Genomic DNA, 22,749 nt, shown 5'->3' on the forward strand with positions numbered 1-22,749 from the left:
GTCATAAAAACTGTCTAATGCACAATAGACACTAAAAACTGGAGAATTATTGCAAACATAATGTTTTGAAAAGGAATTCCTTGACAAAAATGTAAAAAAAACTGCAGAGCTCAGTGCTCCAGGATCCTAACAGTAGGATTTTACTTTTTATCGTGTGTTTTCTGCATTACAGAAATCTTTTATACTGTGAGATGATTGTCTGAATGAAAATTCAATACACTTTAGGCATTTGTAGCTGCTGTTGTGGGCTGCATACGTATGTAAATATATGTGTATGTGTTTAAAGGTACTATGTACATTAATGAAGTGCTATACATATATATATACATTGTATTTAGTATGTGTTCCAGGGTCCCCGCACTGGACTATTCAGTGCATATGACTTTGATGAGGATTCCCTTAGAAGAGAACTAGGATTACAGGTAAGTAATTTATCTTTCTGCGCTGCCTCAGATAAGGTGAGCTTGCTTCCCTATGTTGAAGTATGGCTAGTATTTCAAGCATGCAGATCTATGGAAGGTATAATGCTAGAGAAGAAATAGAAATATACATGCAACTAGTTATTCCAAGTTGGTGTCTATCATAGGTTCACAAGTGACCCACTCTCCTCCCTAGTCGAGGCTCACTAGTTATTCCCTTTCCCTTGTATGCTCTGAAAATCTGAGCTGTGGGGGGCTAATGCAGAGTGAGAGTGCTGGTGCATTCATCTGATTGGTTAAGGTTTGGGTGATTTTCATTGATGTGAATGCACTACTAAATAAACATTGTTCTTGGTACTATTGCTTTTTAGGTTGAACGTTAGCGTTCGGCCTGCTGTATACTAAAGTATACAATAGAGTGAGTTCCAGCGTTTTGATTTGTTAGTTGCAGAGTCCTTCAAAAATCCTTGCTTGCTAGTGGTCAGTTCTGCATCTTTGTCCTGCCTTTTTTCACTTTGGGAGCAGCACAAAGTACTGTGTAATTACGCTATGTCCTGTTTATCTCTTCTGAAGGGGACTTTTTCTTTCAGTATTGGCCTATTTGCCTTGCACTGTGGGTGTGTGTTCAGTCCCTCCTCCCCACGAGCTCCCTCTGTAAACATAAACCAACATCAGAGGGGCGCTCTTCCAGGGCCAGCTCGCTCTCGCTCTCTTCCTCTCGTTATTTTCAGTATGTGTGGCAATAAAAGTCCAGTCAGTAATTTACAACGCTGTGAGCTCTAACTTGAGCAAACACGAGACTATTGCATTCCAAATGCTTGTTTAATAATATTGCTCTTTTAAACTACCAAGGATTCCCACCCTGACAACTGGGAATAATTCATATATCTGAATCTATTAAAGATATCAGTGCTGGAGATCTATAATTAGAGGTTAGGAACTTCTTCTTTTATTCTACAGCTTACAATAGAGTATGTGGCAGATCCAGCAAATCCTTACTATAAAAAAATTACACTGGCTGGAGAATCTCAGAATTCCTCCAGGAGGACAATTATCTGTAGTGGCACAAGGGTTCTCTGATCTTCCTCCTCACTGATCTCCTCCTTCTGCTTCCTCTTGCAGGGCAGTGTACCTGGTGAGGCACAAAGAGACCCGCCAACGCTTTGCTATGAAGAAGATCAACAAGCAGAACCTCATCCTGCGGAACCAGATCCAACAAGCCTTTGTAGAGCGTGATATCCTCACCTTCGCAGAGAACCCTTTTGTTGTCAGCATGTTCTGCTCCTTTGAGACAAAGCGTCACCTTTGCATGGTTATGGAGTATGTAGAAGGTATGTCTAGATCTTCGGGGGGGACACACATGATAGGGGTGTGCAGAAGCAAGTAAGGCACTGGCAGTATGCATTTTACCACCCTCTTAGTGACCTTAGCTATGTCCTATCTAGGTTCATCTGACGTTTTCTCACGGAAATTCTTTCAGGCACTGGTATCTTCCTGATCTGCTGTGGACACTGAAGGTTCTCAAGAATTGTATCTTTCATCAGTTCACATGCTTGAGTCTTCCTCGTCATCATGATTGGAGTCTCATGGTAATAGTAATATTAGCAGTGTTAAAGCATTGGCCTTAATTCCCATTGAAGACAATAGAAATCGGTAGCCATTTCATATTGTTTTAAAGCATCCACACCTCAACCAGTCAGAGCAGAGACCCTGATGCACTCATCCTCTGCAGAGCCTCCATACCCCATATTTCTTTCTGCATATTGTATGTTAGGAAGTCTCCCTGAGATCTATTTAGTCACAGTGTTTCTCACCTCAGTTTTTCACCTGACAGTTAAACAAATTTGACCAAGTCGACAGGAAACACCTGAGGTACATTCAGGAGTGTGCAGGGCTTCTTTCAGCATGTCTAAGGATTCCCAAGCAAGGCTTTTCAGGCCCCACAGGTCCTGTGGGAAATCTAGACATTGATCAGAAGATTCCCAACAAGGAATTCCTATTCTGCCTATACCCTCCACACAAGTTGAAGGAGTACAAATACTGTCGCACATTTTTCACAAAAACACTCAAGGACCATGAGATCATACTGCTCCTGTGGTTGCAGAAGAAAAAAGCACACTCCAACTGAGACCAGGAGTTTGAAGAGAAGGGTCATTTCCTCCTCAAGGAAAAGAAAAGATTAGACTTCCCCCTCTCGTGCCACATGTGCAAAAAAGGCAAGATCTCACTCCAGAGAGACCAGTGTTGAGAGGTCAAGAGGTAAGGAGCTGGCTGGTCATTTGCCCTCTCACAGAAAACATATAGCCTCAACTTCATCTGCTCCTTCTATTCCATTCAAGGAACCGTTGATGAAGAAATGTTCACCCTTCAATGAAGGTTACCACGTCGACGACCGCTACAACATCTCAGATAATACCATCCAGACTTGTGACAGCTGTGACATCGTCGACGACCAGGAAAACAACCACCACTTCCGTGTCGTCGACAAAGACAATGGGCCTCATTACAACCCTGGCGGTCAAAGACTGACAGGGATGTTTTGGCAATTGCACCGGCAACAGGCTGGCAGTGCAATCTTGCCTATTACGACGTGCCAGCGGTTTACTGCCATGGCTGTCCCGGCGGTATTAATCCTCCAGCGCTGCCCAGGGGATTACGAGTCCCCTTCCCGCCAGCCTGTCCATGGCGGTAGAGACTGCCATGGAAAGGCTGGCGAGAAGGGGATACGCGGGGCCCCTCGAGCCCCTGTACTGCCCATGCACTTGCTATGGGCAGTGCAGGGGCCCCCAGGCACAGCCCCACACTGCTTTTCACTGTCTGCCAACCAGACAGTGAAAAGCGCGACGAGTGCAGCTGCACCTGTTGCAGAGCCGCAACACCGCCGGTTCCATTAGGAGCCGGCTCCCATGTTGCAGCCCAGCGGGGATGTCAAAATGGGCACAGCGGGAGTGCGGGCGCACAGCGGTTACATCTTAATGAGGCCCTATGGCGATGGCATCATCGACGTAGGCCACACCATCTCCAACGTCACGTATATCACCATCGACAACATCAGCAGCAGCCATGTTACCTGAAGTTCTTCCATCGACGATGATTGCATCCGGGGCTATGTCATCGACGACCTAGTCGATGGCACCATCGGCACTCCCGTTGATGGTCTCAAAAGAGCATTGTTTATTTCTGCTAAGGGCATATCCTCATCTTTATCACAGGACTTATTCCAAATATCTCCTTTGCCACCAGAACAACCAGTTGGAAATGCAGGATTCATGAGATGAAGTATATTTGGCCCTGCTCACAGCTCTTCTTACCTCAATATGAAGTTCCAGGATTCTGAATATAAAGGGGCAGAGCAAGATCCGCCTACATATTTGGAGAGTGACCTTTCTTTCTCAGACAGGGCCTGTCAACCAGTGAGGAATATGAAACATTTTACGACCATTGGGGGACATTTCAACCTCTGCGGTCTTTTCACAAGACCGCTGAGGGACCGCTATGCTGAAGACCGCCAGTGCTGGCGGTTTTCCGCTCGGTGAATTATGACTGCTGGCAGCCCTCCGTTCTTTTCCAGATGGAGAGCGCAGCAGCCATACTGGCAGTCGGCGGGGAAGTGGAGGCTGCTCCACCTCCACCGTCCCGTCAACAGAACACCGCCCACCAAATCACGTTACGTGATTCGGCGTGGCGGTGTTCTGTTGACGGGGTGCTGGCGTCGGAGCAGCCCCCATGGATCCCGTCCCCTCCCGGAGGATCAACGAACCAGGTAAGTTGATCGTCTGGTAGGGGAGGGAGGTGGGGGATGTTGTGTGTTGTGTGCCTGCATGGGGGTGTGCATGTGAGTATGAAGAGGGGGTGTGTGAGTGCGTTTATGCATGCAGGGGGTGTAGTGTGTTTGGAAATGTGTGCGTGTCTGCCTGTATGTATGTCTGTATGGATGTGTGCGTGTATGCCTGAATGTGGGTGTGCGTGTATGACTGTGTGTGTGTCGGTTGGCATGTTTGTTCGTGTGTGTGGGGGTATGTGTGTTGGTGGTGTCTGCATGCGTGTCGGGTGTGTGTGTCTGTGTAATGATGTCGGGGGTAGGGGTGTGGAGGGGGGTCCTGCCACCTTTGGGGGGCGGCAGGGGGGTGGGTAGTGTTGGGGAAGGACTCGGGGTGGGGTGGGGGAGACACTATCAGTGCCAGGGAAGGGATTCCCTGGCACTGATAGTGCTTACCGCCATGGATTTCATGGCGGTGCCCAACCCCGTGAAATCCATGGCGGTCAGCCGGGTCATGATACCGCCGGTGGTCTTGTGACGGCCGCCGGGCTGGAGACCGAAGTCTCCAGCCCAGCGTTGGTCTCCGCCCAGGCGGTCAGTTCAGAGAAGTGGCGGATGACTATGGCGGTAACCGCCATGGTCATAATTCCAACTTTTTTACTGCCAGCCTGTTGGCAGTAAGACCGCCACTTCTCCGCCAACCCCCAGGGTTGTAATGAGGGCCATTATCTTTATGTGGAGCCAGAGGATGACCATCATCAAGGGCAGGATCCTTTTTTTGCGATCCCTGTATCATTGGTCACTGGCTTGTGCATAATGATTGTTGTAAAAGGTTTCCTGATGCGCAACAGTCACCTCTCAGAAAAGATACACAAGTGGCTGCATTGACTCCTAAGAGTCCTTCCTCCAGACAACAAAAGATATAGTCCTCTTTTACCAGCGATTGCTAGTGGAGACACCATTGCTGACAGTGACCAGCAAGCAGAACAGGGCAAAATACAGTTTCATTCAGGAGATCATCCTGAATGGGATGATTATGTGGCCCCATTGTCAGCCCCACCCACTTCTCCTCTAGTGGATCACCCGCCGGCAGATATTGGTGGTTTTCACAACATTTTGGAAAGGGCCTGAAAATGCTTTGACCTTCCAGTGAAGCAGATGAATGCTTCCTATATGACTATAAAGCAGAGGCCAAACGAACCACTCAATCCATCCCGCTTTTGGATTTTATTTGGCAGGAGGGGTTGAAGCTAATGAAGACCCCCAGCGTCTATTCCAGCAGTTGTCTCGAAGCTGGACAGAAAGTATAAGGCTTCAGATTTGTCCCCTACGTGCCTGCTTGATCAGCCAATACCAGATGCTGTCATAATGCAGGCCGCGCAACGGCAAGCAAAGTACCCATCATTGCCTTGCACAGCTCCCCCTGATAAGGAGGCACCATAGACTGGACAACATAGGCAAGTGATTCTCCACCATGGCGTCAACATCTAGTAGGAGATACGACCGTCAGATGTGGTCTGACTTGTCATCATTATTGGAGTATCTTCCAAGGACAAGAAAAAAGAGGCTCATGACATCCTAATAAAAGGTGATAAGGCTTCGTCAGAGGTTGTCGACATGGCAATGGACATTCCATCTGCAGCATTCAGCAAGATGGCAGGCATGGCAGTATTGTGTCACCATGAATGGCTAAAAGTGACATATTTTCATCCAGTGGTTCAATTCAAGATACTCTATATGCCATTTGATGGAGTGAACCTATTTGCCAAACACGTGTACAAGTCATTGTAGTCCATAAAAGCGGATGCAGAGACTGCAAACTCACTGTGCATTGATGCAGCAGAGAAGATTCCAGTCGTTTCATGTCAGAGGAAGAGGCCAATTTGTGTCACAAGCTCCATCGCAGTATCAGGGGGTTTGTGCCCCTTATTTGGCACAACAATCATACAGGTCAACAACAGCAGATGCCTCCTCCAGAAAACCAGTGCATCGACGTTCTTCAGCTGGAGGATAGACGAAGGACAGTTCCAGGAGGTAATAATGTGATAAAGGCACCTGCTACCTCAGTCCCACTTCAATTGGGCAATCCTCTGTCAAAATTCTTCAACTGGAAGCTCAACTCTTCTAACAAATGAGTGTCAGACGTAGTCCAGCATGGTCACACCCTGGAATTTGTTCAAAAGCCTTCCAATCTCCCTCTGTGCAAATTCTCCCACTGCCATTTTTCAATTCTCACGGAGGAGATTTGATTGCTTCTGACTAAAAATGCAGTACAGGAAGCACCACCAAGCCAACACAACCTGGGATTCTATTTCAATCTCTTTCTTATCAGAAAGAGGTCAGGAAAGTGGAGGCAGGTGATGAATCTCCGACTGAAGACTACATGACCTCCCTGGATCTATTGGACGCATGTTTCCACATCCCTATCCATCCAAAGCATAGGAAATTCTGAGAGTCGTAGTGACAGGATGCCATTATCAGTTTAAAATGCTCCCCCTTAGGTTAAAGTCAGCCCCCAAAGTCTTTCCCAAGTGCGTGGCACCAGTGGCAGCTTTTCTTAGACGTACAGGACACAAGTTGCTCCTGTACCTGGACGGCTGGTTAATTAAGGGCTCCACATTTCATTCAGCAAAACAGTCAACTCAAGTCTGCCTACGACTCTTCCAATCTCTGGGTCTCAAGCTCAGCATGGAAAAATCTTCTCTCAATCCATTCAGATTGGCAGTGTTCTTGGGGTGATTCTGGAGACAATGGTGTCATAGGCCTTTCCCACACAAGAAGGGATTCTACGTCTAAAAGCAATCCTGGAGTCTATTTCGGCAATAAAGTTTACTGTCAGAAAGTACAAGTCCATGTTGGCGATGATGTTGCCTTGTATCGCACTGATCCCGAACTTTCACCTCTGCATGCGGCCTTTACAAGAGCAACTAGATGCTCAATGGATCAAGAGTCAAGACTTCTTCGAGGACAACACTGCTATCACTCCAGAGATGGAGTTGGCAATGTCCTGGTGGACAGTCATGAAAAATATCTCCCACGGTCTTTCGTTTGTTCCCATGATACCACAAGTGAAAATGATGACGGATGCCTCCCTAGAAGAATGGGATGCTCATTTATAGGGCTTGGAGGTCCACGGAAAATGGTCCAGTCAAGAACCCCTGTTACACATAAACCTCCTAGAGCTCAAATCAGTGTTCCTGGGTCTTCAAGTCTTCAAGCATTTCTTTCCAGACTCTGCAACCCATTGGTGTTGGTGAGGGTCTCAAACACGACAACCATGTTTTATCTCCCAAAACAAGGAGGCACACGATTACAGATGCTTTCAACCCAAGCCAACTTATTTAGGAATGGTCATTGACAAACAACATTTCTCTAAATATAGAGCACATTCTGGGAGTGCAGAACGATTGGGTTGATCCTCTCAGCAGAACAAACAGCCAATGTCATGAGTGGGAGCTCAACCAACAGCATTTACAAAAGATTTCTCAGCACTGGGGTTCTCTGAACCTAGATCTTTTCACCACTCGACACAACAAGAAGAGCAACTTGTTTGTCAGGAGATAACCTCAGCCAGGGTCTTTGGGAAACACATTCCACTTCACATGGACAGGGATGTTCATGTATGTGTTCCCTCCATTTCCACTCATTTGCAAGATGAAGGGAGAGCCTTGCCGTCTCATACTCATAGCCCCAGCAGGGACAAGACAGTATTGGTTACCGAGCTTCTTCACTTATTCAAGGGCCCTCATGTAGGAAGCTTGCCTGGTGTGTGGTGGGTACCTAAGGTACTTACACATTATACCAGGTCCAGATATCCCCTTTTAGTGTACTGTAGTCAGTGTCTAGAAGCCAGGCTCTCTATAGTTAGCTGTGGATGAGCAGTCAAGACTTACCTAGGAGACATGCAAAGCGCATGCAATACCACTGTAGTCACACAGCACTCACACACATGAAAGAAAACACTCAGGCCCTCATTACGAACATGGCGGTTCAGACCGCCATGCCGGGGGTGGCGGAAAATACCGCCACCGGCATGACCGTCTGAACCGCCATATTTCGAATAATGGTGGGCTGCCACAGGATGCCCTCCTCCACCACCATGCTACCGCCGACAGGCAGCCTGGCGATGGCGGATTACTTTATCCGACAGGGCAGTGCTGCAAGCAGCGCTGCCCTCCGGATAAACAACCCTTGTTCCTCCAGCCTTTCCCTGGCCGGTTCCCCCGCCAAGGAAAGGCTGGCAGAAGGGGTGGTGTGGGGCCCCCGTGCACTGCCCCATCGCGCAGGTCACTGCCCGATTTACGGGCAGTGATCTGCGCGACAGGTGCTGCTGCACCCGCCGCACAGCGGCATTTATGACGGCTCCATGTGGAGCCATTGGCAATGTCCGGGCTCTGCATTCTGCTGGGCCGGCGGGCAGAAACATTGTTTCCGCCTGCCGGCCCAGCAGAATGTATATTATTCGGCCGACGGGGTCTCAAGGGGGCTGGCGGTCTGTGATAAGACAGCCAGCATGAACACGTCTGGGTTTCCCGCCGTGTTCATAATGCCTCCGTCAGTGTTACAAAAATAAGGGTTCTTTATTTTAGCGACACCATACCAAAAAGTACTAGAGAGGCAACCATCCAAAGGAGGTAAGTAACACACCAAATATTCACAGTAGTTACCAGAAATAGGCATAGAAAGTGATAGAAAACAGTGGAAATGCAGTTAGACAATAGCGACCCTAGGGGAAGCTCAAACCAAATACTAATAAAATATCATGCGAACGCAGGACCCCCACCTAGGTAATTGGAATGTGTAGAGGGAAGCTGACGGTACTAGGAAACCCCAAAGGTAAGTACCACAATGACCCTAGCGACCAGGACAAAAGGAGTAAGTTAGTGGATTTTCCCCAAACCACCCAAAAGGAAGGAAAAGAAGAAAATGCAACACCCACATAAGGCTGAAAGAAACCAGTGGTGAATTCCTGAAGGGAAAGACCTGTGGAAGAAGGGGACCCAGTCGCAGAAGAGTCCGGAAGGAGCAGGAGCCACTACCCACCCGGCTGTTGATGCAGGGGTTGGATGACGGTGATGTGAAGAAGGTCAGCACTGCAGCCCTGGAGTCGATGAAGAGTTCCTGAGCGATGCAGATGACATCCCACACCGGAAGAAGAATTGCAGTTGGGTGTTGGTGTAGGAATTCCACCAACAAACCTTGGTAAAGGCAAATGTTGCGGTTGGCGAAAAGTGGAGCTGACGGGGACCAGCAAGGCCCAGGAAGACTCAACCCAGGAGGGTGAGTCAGAGGGGACCCTCAATGACACAAAGAGCCCACAGAATTAAAGGCAGCACCCACAGGAGTCCCACTAGGATGGGGACACAGGAGTCGCAGAAGAGCCCACTCAGCACAACTAAAGAACGGTCCCACGCCACAGGAGAACCGCGCAGAGGGCTGTGCGTTGCAGGAAGAAGTGCTGGGGTCGGACCTACACGCAGCCTAAAGATCCTTTGGAGGAGATGCAAACAAGCCTTGGCAGCTGCAAGAGATGCAGTGAACTGGGGTACTGTCCTTTGTGGGAAGGCAAGGGCTTACCTCCACCAAAGTTGGACAGCTGGCAGACAGGTCCAAGGGGGCTACTCTGGACCACCACCCGTGATGCAAGATCCTTGCAGCTCAGGAGAGGAGATCCCCGTAGCCGGTTGTTGTTGCGGAAGGTGCCTGCTGTTGCAGGGGAGTGACTCCTTCACTCCAATAGAGATTCCTTCTTCCTTCTCATGCAGGCTGAAGACTTGCTGCCCTCAGAGGATGCACAGCCAAATAAATGTTGCAGAAGCTAGAAGAAGCTGTGGAAACAATGTTACAAGAAGAGTCTTCGTCGTGGATGCAGATTGTTGGCTCCTGGAGGGTCAAGTTGTTGTTTCAGTGGCTAAAAGTCGAAGTAAGATTGCAGAGGAGTCCTGCTGGAATCTTGCAAGCTGAATCGGAGGACCCATTCAAGTGAGAGACCCTAAATAACCCTGAAAGGGGGATTGGTCACCTATCCAGATGACCACCTATTAGGAGGGGGCTCTGATATCACCTGCCTGGCCACTCAGATGCTCCCAGAGGCTCCTGCCAACCTTGGATTCAAGATGACAGTACCCAGGAAACCTCTGGAGGAGCTCTGAGCACCACCATTGTGGTGGTGATGGACAGGGGAGTGGTCACTCCCCTTTCCATTCGTCCAGTTTCATGCAAGAGCAGGGACTGGAGGTCCCTAAATCGGTGCAGACTGGTTTATGCACGGAGGTCACCAAATGTGCCCTTCAAAGCATACATGTGGCTTGGGAAGACTACCCCACCCAAGCCATGTAACACCTAGTTCCAAAGGGAGAGGGTGTTACCCCCCTCCCAAAGGAAATCCTTTGTTCTGCCTTCCTGAACATGAGTTGTTCAAGCAGCAGGAGGGCAGAAACCAGTCTGAGAGGTGGAGGCAGCTTGGGCTGCCTGGAAAACCCTTGAAGACTGGTAGGAGCAATGCTGGGGGTCCTCTAAGGAGCCCCCAGAGTGCATGGAATCATACTTCCAATACTGGCAACAGTATTGGAGTATGTGCTGACATGTTTGATACCAAACATGCCTACGTTCGAAGGTAGTGACCTATGTCCAGTACATGCATAAAAGAGCGTCTCCATACTCACGAAGGCCATGAAAATGGCACTGGAGTATGTGGGGACACCTCTCCTAATGCAGGGGTGTCCTCACACACAGGTACTTGCATCCTGCCCTCTGGGCTAGGAGGGCCTGCCATAGGAGCGACATACAGTGACCTGGAGCAGTGACCTGTAGTGAAAAAGGGTGCATGCCTTTCACGCAGGCTGCAATGGCAGGCCTGCAGAAAGAACACTGTGCATGAGCTCCCCATGGGTGGCATAATACATGCTGCAGCCCATGGGGATCCCCTGATACCGCAATGCCCTGGGTGCATGTGTAACATATACTAGGGATTTACATAGGCCAGTATGCCAAATGTGGGGTGAAAATGGTACAAGTTACCAAGTTAGAAGAGCGAGAGCATAATTACTGTGGTCCTTGTTAGCAGGATCCCAGTGAACACAGTCAAACACACTGACGACATGCAGAAAATGGGGTTAACCATGCCAAGAAAGGGGGTACTTTCCTACACCGCACAAACAGTTCCATACTGCAGAGAATCTACTGTTGATGAATATGGGACAGGTGGTACACCCACATGTTCAATCTCTCAATTTGTCAGCTTGGCTCCTTACAACACTGAGTTCGGTGTTCTGGTGGTTTGCCTCACCCATCTCCAATCTTCCTTTGATTCTACTCGCTAATCTGATTCAAGCATGTGAGTCTATGCAAGATACAATACTGGCGAAAAAAACAAGTTACTTACCTGTACATTGTGATTCTCCAGTACTGATATCTTTCATAAATATGCATGCAACCATCCCTCCCTCCTGTTAAGGCTCACCGATTTTATACCTCTTATTCCCTTTTTATAAACTTGAGCTAGAAATCTGAAGATGGGGAACATTCAAGCATGTGACTATATGAAAGATATCAATACTGAAGAACCACAGTGTATGGGTAAGTAACTTGTTTTATTCCCATCACAAGCTATGTCATTGTCCCAAAATCTGCTGTCCGCGATTGTCTGCAGGTGGGAAACACTCTCTTCTTGGCACTTAGTTTTGGAACAAGATTTATTACTGGGATTAAAATACTGAATACCTGACTGCTGATCAACCAAATCTCTTTTTTACTGTAAATGTGTATCTTACTCATGTTGCTTTCTTAATGAAAGTGCCCTTAGACCATTTTGGTGGAATAGTGGCACACAACATAGAAAATTGACATGTTTGGAACCTTGGATTATTTTTGCACCTGAACTGCCCTTATGTTTAGTCCTCCAAATAATGGGACCTGACCCATCACCTTCCTCTAAACACTAAACATCTGACATTTAACAATTAAGTTAGTGGTGGTTATGAGTTCCCACATACCTGTAGGATACATTTTACTCAAAAACGGTGTAAACTATGTTTAACATCCCAATCCCCTAAAGAACAGAACACTGTCCCTGCATACATAGGGGCATCCCTACCAAAAGTTCACTTACAAATAAAATGTGGCATTCATGAGACACTGCCGAGAAAAATTATGTAATTATATTCACGTTTTTTCTTGCACTGTAGATCACATATTTGGAATTCTCAGGACTTGGTGGTTGGTCAGTCTTTTTGCATGGTTTTGATTTGTGTTGATGCCCACAAACATTATGTGTGTGTGGGGGGTAAATGGTTTGTCTTACCATGTGACCTGGGCAGATAAGGCCATAAAGGGGCCTATCTGCTCCCTGTATATATTTTCAGATGCCAAATAGGAAGCCTGGCTCTGACATATGTTTACATCCAAGTACATCCTATTCAGGAGTACGTAAGATACACACCATCTTACCACGAAAAAGATGCACCCATCCATGTACCTGCAGATTGGAAGTTTGACTGTCTAATGTAATACACTATTAAGGGCAGCTTATTCATGCCAATTATAAGTTGGGTGCAAATGTCACAGATTGACACAGAAGTAAAGCTACAACCTTCACTGCTGGGCAAAGAGGTACTCAGATTGAACTCATGCATATCTGAGTCCGTAAGAGAATGAGGCTAGATCTGATCTGAGAGCTGTGGAGACTGACGGAGATGGATTCTGGAGAGTGATTAATATCTTGGTGAAGATGGTTGCTGGTGCCTGGTAAGTTTTGTGATGGAGGAGGATGCTGACTGAACCAGACAATGAGGAGAAGGAAACTACCTTTGTTGGAAGGACTGGAGAAGGACACAGGAAGGAAACACAGGAGTGCAGGAAGGTACAGGAACAAATAATGAAAGCGCTGGAGAATCATCCAAAACTTCTACAAAGGGCCTCTGGACTGGAATAATCAGCTGTAAAGCACCCATGTCGAGGATATGCTCCCTTTCATAGTAAATGGGATGCCTCATATGTGCAGTCCAAGCTGCAAGGCAAGATGTCATTCATCATTGCAGGCACCCAAATTGCCGGCCTTATTGAGTTTCTCTAGGAGCTCTACTGTTGAACTTGTGTGATACCTCCCTCCAAACTACCAAAAACACAGCATTCTTGGAAACAAGTTACGATTATAGAGATCCAGTATTTTCACAGGTACTTGTTCTGTGTATCTTGACAGTCATTGGAAAGTTCTCCCGTTTCTAAAGAAAGTTCTTAATTCGGGATACCCTGATGGAATGTCCGCCACAATAACATGGCAATAATGGAGGAAATTTCCAGCATCCTATCCTTTTCAGATTTAGCAGCTCCTTAGGAAATTGGACGAATTCCAATTATCATCCATTTCAGGATCAGGCCCTTAGTCACCTCTTGCAAGCTTGCAAGATTCAGACAAATTACATCTGTAGTCCACTTTGATGGAGTAGAGAAATAGCACACCATTGGGCACAGACAATCACTGCAGCCCATGGTAACAAGAGGTAAGCATATATAATGTTGTAGTACTTGATTTGTGAAGTTAAATGGGGCAGGTAAATTACCACTGCAAAGACACAGAGGGTAGAATGAACTTAGGGTGTAGCAAATAAAGGAGGGAGGGGGACTCCAGAGAAAAGGGAAACTAACCTACTTTTAATTTGCTTTTCTCCCTCAGGTGGGGACTGTGCCACTCTACTGAAAAATATTGGAGCTCTGCCTGTGGATCTGACGCAACTCTATTTTGCTGAGACTGTCCTGGCCTTGGAGTACTTACACAATTATGGCATCGTGCATCGGGACTTAAAGCCAGACAAGTACACATTGAGTTTCTATACTGTTTCCCAGAGGGCATGTCTTTAGTGTGTCTGGAGGGTTATTTAGTGTCCTCCTTTCTATTATGAGTCCTTCTTTCTCTCTCAAATGTAAGGATCGGAATGAGGTGTATGATGGATAGTTTCAGCGGCCTGGTGGACTTGGACACACACAGCTCTCTACTAATTGCACCGTATGCCATACTGCAGCAACCATTTTGCTGGGAGCTGAAGATTACCACCAGGCTTTCTGTATTAAACCTTTCTCAACCCATGTACATCCACACAGTTTAGCGGGGTATTTGTGGAATTGTTTTGGTTGCACTGAAGCATCAATAGAATTTGTAACTACTGCCACTACTATGTTGACATATGTATAACAATCAAGGTGCAATATAAAAAGCCAAACATTACACAGACATTTGATTTGCAATCTGTCAGTGCAGTAAAAGTTAGAAAATGCCTCATTTAATTAGTCCTATGCTAAAAACGGAATCTAAGAATACAACCACATCCGCCAGTTTTGTAGTGCTCCGCATTCATCACTTCAGGAAAGAATTGGCAGAGTGTAGAGGGAGGGGGAAGAACAGGAGGAATGGAGGAGAAAGGGGCAACATAGAAACAATCCAACACACTGGAGAGCAAACACAAACTAACGTGGTAAAGTGGGGTCCTTGTCAACTAAGTTAAGTGCTGACTAATGGGATCAAGCTGTGAGTACACTGAAAATTACCAAAGTCCACATAATCCGGGTTCACCACTTGAGACAATCATCTTTAATACCACCTTTTAGTTTTACTATATTTCTAAGAGATGGAAAAGGCCAGTAGCTCCTTCAGAAACACCAGCAACTGCTACTTTTTTCAGAGTAGTCTTGCACTATTGATAGTCTTGCAATTTAATCATGAAGGTGCTAAACATAGGTTTAGTGGATAAACTGACTTAAATGAAGGCTATTGGCCTTTACCACTTGAGTTACGCCATAATGACTTGATAAAATGATAGTACGTGTACATCAATTCTGTTATATTGGCCTCAGAAGTGAGATTACGGGACCACAAAACTCAGATGTGATCCTCCCTGCTTTATTTTTTAATTTTTCATAGCAACATGACACCAAACAAACACTAATGAAATGTCAAACAGGCACTGCCTGTCAAACTGCTTCTATACGTCTCCAAATTCTACTGATGTTGGTAAAGTTTTGACCAACCCATCACCATGTGGTTCAGTTGTTTAGGCACATCTCCACCATTACCACTGATCCTCTCTCTTGTCAGTTTTCCTCACTATCATGTTTAGTGCTCCCATCAGATATTTCCGACCCTTGAGCAGTTTGCAGATCATCATATGTCTCCTATCTTCTTGTTCAGTTCCATTCTTTCTCCATGTAAGGGGCTGAAAAAATATCTTGCTTCTTTCTCCGCGGTTTGTTTGTTAGCTGTTGTGCAGCCAGTTGCCCCTTGCACCGTTATCACTCTGTATCTGACCTCCTTTGTTTAGAGGCTGTAGCATGCTGCTCTGTTCTGGGAAATATTCCACCCTTCCTTACTCTCTTTCTGCTGGGTACACACCAGCTTCCTCACTACATGTCAAGCATCAATTTGCTGAAATTCACTGCTTGATAACTGAAGCTCCCACAATCCCAAGATTGTCAGCATCAGCACATCAGTATGTGGAGGCCCCAAGTGCACCACTCTTGATGGTTTGTCTCAAACCCTAGGATCCTCTCTCACACTGTGCTTTCTATCTTGTTTCCACCAGTCAACAAAACACAACCCTTAGTGAAATTAGAATGTTTCCCACTTTGGCTCTTTTCTCCATAGAACCCATGGACCTCTTTGCCCCATTTCACACCAGCAGGCAAAAGAGATGGGGCAGAATGAGGAGCTCAGAAATGAAGCCATTAAAATGCTAACAAGTGTGAAAATATTTTTGGACACTTGATTGATTGAGTTATATCATACAGGAAAGAAAACCTAAATGTGCCCATTGGTCAGGTGAGCAGTTTTTACAGAGATCAGCAGGGCTCCATATCAATTCAGATTTCCTATTTAAACCCCCAGAACACAAAAAAACTATTTTCTTAAAAGCTCCACAAAGCTGATGTGACAAGTAGGCCTTTGTACATAAATCCAAAAGACAAGGAGATGGTATCAAGTGCAGGTTTATTCCTCATAAGGGATCATATCCATTCATCATCCTCAACTGCTGACAGGATTAATCTGTCTCACAGTCGTTCTACATACCACATGACATCACAATATTCCACTACCATGGCTACCCACACATAGCAGGTTTCAATATATACAAATGACTTTAGATGTCACACCCCCCCCCTACTTTAGTTTACAAAAACAAACCTCACATATGACTTCCTCCCTCCAATCCAACCCACCATCCTTGGCCATGACTATTATCTTCTTCAACACTCGATTGAAGCGCTCCACCATGCCACTGAGTTCTGGATGGTACAAAGAGCATTTCTTGTGTCATTAAGAAACTGCTCCGTTTCTTTAGATACTAAGTGCACCCCATTGTCCGTGAGGGTCACGCCTGGTATGCCTTTTCTCACAAATAGTTCCTTTAGAAACAGTATGACGTGTTTGGTTTCTATTCTTCTGGAAAAAGTAATCTTCGGCCACCTTGAGTACAAATGAATCACTACCAACAAATATGACTCACAAGCACTGGTATGTATTGGTCCCAAAATACCAAGGGCAACCTCCTTCCATGGTTCAGTGGGGTGGTCCTTGTTTTCCAAGGGTTGAACTTTAGGTTTGACAGCTTTTTCTCTCATAGCACATAGAACACATTCTCTAATGACCCTCTCCAATGTCCAGCCTAAACCTTTCCTTGGTCTTTAACAATTCCTGTTGACCATTGTGTGCTAAACTTATGAGCTCTTTCTTTAAAGAAGTGGGTGAGACCAATCTTGTACCCCTGAACAACAAATCCTGTTTTTTTGACAGCTCCCCCTAACGTGCCAATACTAAGATTCACTACCACCTTTCAGTCTGGCACTCCATTCCTTCCTAATTAAATCCATCACCTTCGACATCCTTGACCAGAGACAAGTACACCTTTTTTGTTTTTGTGATACCATCATCCTTTATTCCACACACATCATCATTCTTCTCACAATGGTTAGATTGATCCTCCTCATCTACCTGCACTAGCCTAGATAAAGTGTTCCCACTCAATTGTCCACTCCTGTTAGATACTTGACTTCTAAATCTCCTACTCTTGTAGGGCAACAACCCATTTAGTGTTCCGACTGGACACTGCATCAATTAATTTTTATCTTAAGATTTCACATAAGGGCTTGTGATCTGTGTATACTTTAAAACAGCTGCCCCGTAAGAAATTCTTCAATTTCTTTATGACCCAATGAACCACCAATGCCTCCCTTTCAGCAACCGAGTAGCACAACTCTGCCCCTTTAAGTCTTCAAGAGAGAAATAAGATGACATTCTCAGAGTCACAATCTTCTTGCTGGAGCACAGCTCCTAAACCCTTCAAACTAGCGTCAGTGATTCCTTCTTAAGTTTTTCTGCAGGCCTTCCTGAAGAAAGGGGAACATCTACACTTCAGAAGATATATGAAGAAGTACTCTGGGATTCCTGCACATGGGTGGAACTACTCAAATGCTTATGACTTCAATGGATATTCCCCCAAAGAGAGAAACAGTATTACAGTTAAGAAACCATGCCATACTCATAATAAATTAAATAGCTCTGCCAATATGTGGGATCCGCCAATATCTGGGATCCAAAACAGAAATCAATCTTCTAAAATACATTTCAGCCACTTTCATTTCTTTGAAAACAACAGAAAAAGGAAATATGATGTTGAATGACTTCTCAGTTACCCAACAACAAATAAAGCCATGCAGAATGAGAATACGCCATTGAAAAGGCATAGAGCTCCAGATGATTCAATATCAAGATGCTGACGAAGATATCAAGATTCTGAAGAAGAAAGGGTCTGAGTGAGTAGCATCTTGCTCACAGGGAACCCTGAGAGGAGACAGAGTGCTGCACATGTGTGTGAGAGTATTAATGTTGAATCTTCATGGAGAAATAGGCAATAGGCAGACTGCCATTACAAAATATCACTTTGGCCAATAATGCCGAATGGTCAAAGATAGTGGGAGACCAGGTTATCAAAGATCAGCACGCATGGGATTTGTGGAGGTATGGATTTGACTGTTAGGTAGAGCAGAATTCCTTTAGAAAACTGATTTAATTTCTTCTACTTTTGCCTTTTTTGTAAACATCCATATACATGTCTCCTGATGCATAGTCTCTATAACAGTTTAAGATGGGCTGTCCTCTGCGAGGAAGAGGCATTTCTGTCTAAAGCATGACAGGTAGCGCAGTGTAAACAAATTCAGATGCACAAAGTATGAACACGAGGACGATGCATACATTTGACCTCTTTGCTCAACTTTTTTGACATACACATTCCCGTAGTTTTTTCAGCATCTGCCAAAAAAGGTACACATTATGAAACCACTTCATGGAGCAATTTTCGCTACACTAATGACCTCCTAAATATACACAATTCATTCATAATGAATTAAACGTAATCCACCCCCTCATCAAACTGCATAAATCTATTTAGCCCACTATTGTGCAGTGTCAAGATCAGAGAGTGAAAACCCCCTCCCTACCAGGAATGGAGGCACATATTGACACTTGTGCCAAAGGTGCAGACTGCTTCCTGACACAATGACCCCTGTTTTCCCACCTTACTCTGCCATCTACATAAGGAAACCTCCACTAGTAGAAGAACGCACCCCCACCTTGCATTCGGTTCCACTTTATTGGGGCGTCTTCTGAAGGCCCCTCTGATATATCATTTTGTTCTGCTGTATTGCTTTCATAGGTATTATAGTAACTGGAATTATACAGCAACGGAGGACCAAATTATTCTACATAAACTATGCAGCAGAAAAGGCATCCACATGTACAAATGAACAATTTGACACCGCTACTTTAAGAAATCCACAGTGTCTACTGTCACAAAATACAATAATGGTCAGTTGCAGCTGTTCATTTTTAGGGTCTGTAGATCAAAGATCCCTGAGCATACCTATGTTTTTTTTAGGTTTATTCGCACAGAAAATGGGTTTCAAAGCAGATTTCAAATTTGAGCCTTTTGGCTTTATTTTCCACTCCAGCCATAAATGTGCTTGTTTCCTGTCTAACTAAATTTCTTTCTCCACATTTTGACCAAATATCTACTTAACTGCACTATTTTTGTGAAGTGTCATCGGCGATATTCTGTTTTTTTGTTAGAAGTGTAAGGTACGTGATAGCATTATTTTTTTTACTAGCATACATCACAGTTTAGGTCTATTTCTTAAGTTTATTTTTACAAAACTCAATTCTTTGGGTATTGGAGAGTGGTTCATTCTTTGTTGCATTTTCTGAGTCCGAGCTCTTCCTCATTTTCCTGGAGCGGTGAAGGAATAATTGTGGCTGGTTAAGCCAAAAGAATGTTAACAGGTTTTAATGACATTGGAACATTTTCCATTAGGTTTGCAGCACTGAGACAATCTGTATTTTAGTTCTCGTTGGTTTCTGTTAATTAATGAGAGGTTAACTAACTCTTAACTGGAGAAGCAAACCTTCATGAAGGCTGAAAGTCAAGATTTAAGAAAATGCTATAATAGTTCCTTCATTCTGGTAATTAAAGAGAACATGTGATGAGGTTCTGTCCGAAAATACATCAGCCATCTTGTTCCTGGCTACCATGCATGCTTTAAAGTGCTACATGCATTTTAGTGGAAATGCATCGCAGGCATTCTTTTATGCTCTGAGTTATAACTTAGGTATTGTATTCTGAGCCTATGATTACTAATGAAGATCCCATAATAAAAAACTAAAATATGTGCCTGTAACACAATTTCTCAATTATGGGTATATTAATCAAATTCATAAATCACCTTCCCTTTTCCCCAGGTGGAGTCATAAGAATGTCTGATAGAGGTGAATGTTACTATAGGTGAATACAACTATCTACATCTTTAACCAGATTGTTAAATGAAGTGATGACTGAACTGTTGCTGTGCTGCATGCTCATATTGTGGAGGCAATGTAATAACCTTAGCCCCTCAACCTAACATAATCCTGCATTGTAGGATCTTCATTGATAGTGATAAACATTGGAATAGGTATAGGTCCCTTTAAAGTCTCTCTCTCCCTCTCTCTCTCTATATATATATATATATATATATATGTATATATATATGTATTTATATATTTATATATATATATATTCAATGACATGTGTAGCTGCAGATACACATTCTTTGCTTAGGTCTGCCATCTAGTGTTGGGATCGGAGTGTTAACAAGTTGTTTTTCTTCGAAGAAGCTTTTTCGAGTCACAAGATTGAGTGACTCCTCCTCTCAGGGATAATGCACATGCGCATTGAGTCCTTTGTTAGATTGTTTTCTTTCCGTCATCGGGTTCAGACATGTTCCCTCTCGCTCAGGTAGATCTCGGTTCGGTACTATCTGAACTTCTCTATCTTTTCTCTAAAAGTCGGTATTGTTTTTCAATCGCATCTTTCTGATTATATTAGATCCGATTGTATCGTCGGGATTGATTGAACGCCCTTTGAGGTGACTGCGCCCTTCTGGGCCAACTTTAACACAGGCTGATGGATCGGACTCCGTTATGCTTTTGCCCTCTGTGCCACTCTGAGTTCCCCTACACCGACCACTACTTGTTGTGCAAACTCTGCCTCTCTCCCAACCACAAGGAGGGTCTCATGCCAGTGAGGCATGTCGATCCTTCCACTCCAAGAAAACTCTGCGGGATCGAAGAGTGCATCAGTTAGAGATGGCATCCAAGTTGACTGAACAAACGCCTAACATTTTCGGTGAGGAACAAGCGCAGACTGCATTTTCCATCGCAGATTCTGATTCTGACCGTGACTCTGATGGGAACAGCCAAGTGATTCCAGCGGCGCAACACGTGAGTCCGCCAAACCATTCCCATCACCAAAAACCATCCAAAAAGTCATCACAACTGGTCTTAGGTCCACCACTGCCTGCCGGCCATGGTCAGACCCGAAAGATACATCTCGATGACCAACCCTCGGGTTTGGCATCAAAAAAGACCAAAAAGCATTCAGTGTTGACCGAACAGCGTTCCACATTTGTTTTGGGATTGAATCGAAGAAGGGAGGCTTCCACCTCAGAGCCGAAACATCCATCTTCCACCATGGAGCCAAAACACTCAGCATCCATTTTGAGCCGAAAAAGCTTCCATTAGTTTCGGAGCCGACATTCTCGGCCCGATTAAAACACTCAGGGGGTCATTCCGACCCTGGCAGTCAAAGACCGCCAGGGCCGCGAATGACAGAAGCACCACCAACAGGCTGGCGGTGCTTCCATGCCCATTCTGACCACGGCGGTAAAGCCGCAGTCAGAAAACCGGGGCCGGCGGTTTCCCGCCGGTTTTCCCCCGGCTGGGCGAATCCGCCATGGCGGCGCTGCAAGCATCGCCGCCATGGGGATTCTGACCCCCTTACCGCCAGCCTGTTTCTGGCGGTTGTCACCGCCAGGAAGAGGCTGGCGGTAACGGGTGTCTAGGGGCCACTGGGGGCCCCTTCACTGCCCATGCCGCTGGCATGGGCAATGCAGGGGTCCCCTAACAGGGCCCCAGCCTGCTTTTCACTGTCTGCCTAGCAGACAGTGAAAAGCGTGACGGGTGCAACTGCACTCGTCGCACACCTGCAACACCAGTGTTGCAGGCCCCCTTTCCACTGGGCCGGCGGGCACTAACAATGTTAGCGCCCGCCGGCCCAGCTGGAAGGTTGGAATGGCTGCAGCGGTCTTTTGACCGCGGAGCGGCCAAATGGCGGTTCCCGCCAGGCGGGCGGCAACAGCCGCCCGCCGGGGTCAGAATGACCCCCTCAGTCTCAGAGCTTTCGGAGCTCAAACATGAGGGGAAGAAATATGTTCCAACTGCAGAAGAATAGTCAGACATTAGGCCCATACTTGAAGTGATGAATGATAAACAGTGCAAATTCTAAATCCTTAAGTATACTGGAAGGATTATTGCTTCGCCTCCTTTTACAATTATAAGGAAACTATCTTTCCAAGAGACTTTGAAAGCTGGGCCTTCACCTGCCAAGATTTTCAAACATAAGGAGAAGTCAAAGGCAGTACATCAGCCTTCACCACCACATTCTCCTTTGCTTCCCACTTCTCCACCACCTGATACTCCACCACCTTCACCTACACAGTTTTCTCCGCAATTCCCTGTTATTTCACATGGGGATGACTTGGGTGACAATCCTTACAATGTAGACCCATGGGATTTGTATGACCCAGACCCTATTCCATCTAATGATCCTGATGTATACCCCACTAGGCCATCTCCACCTGAAGATACCACAGCCTATAATCAGGTCATTGCTGGGCAGGTGCATATCACAATGTGCAGTTGCACTCGGATCCCATAGAGGACGATTTTTTATTTAACAGGCTATCCTCTACACACTGGCGTGCTTAAACATGCTGATGACATTTTTAAAGAGCCAGTAAAGGCTAGGGTACTTACACAGAGGGTAGACAAAAAATGTCAAAGCTTCACCATCAGACCCACTCTTCATTACACGACAATTGCCACCTGATTCTATTGTTAGTGCAGCAAGAAAAAAGGGCAAAAAGTCAGTCCACCGGGGATGCTCCTCCACCAATAAAGCTGTAAATTTGATGCAGCTGGGAAGAGAGTGGCAA

General features: G+C 45.6%; 1 protein-coding gene across 1 annotated transcript in view; it reads left to right on the plus strand.

Annotated features, from left to right (window-relative positions):
- MAST1 (microtubule associated serine/threonine kinase 1) overlaps nt 1–22,749 on the plus strand; it is a 696,806-nt gene that overhangs the window by 368,165 nt on the left and 305,892 nt on the right. Inside the window, exons 13-14 of the mRNA XM_069231862.1 lie at nt 1,542–1,750; nt 13,853–13,991. Coding sequence (XP_069087963.1) covers nt 1,542–1,750; nt 13,853–13,991 — 348 coding nt within the window. The remainder of the gene's footprint in view (nt 1–1,541; nt 1,751–13,852; nt 13,992–22,749) is intronic.

The sequence above is a fragment of the Pleurodeles waltl genome, chromosome 4_2 (assembly GCF_031143425.1).
Source record: "Pleurodeles waltl isolate 20211129_DDA chromosome 4_2, aPleWal1.hap1.20221129, whole genome shotgun sequence".
NCBI classification, from domain to species: Eukaryota; Metazoa; Chordata; class Amphibia; order Caudata; family Salamandridae; genus Pleurodeles; species Pleurodeles waltl.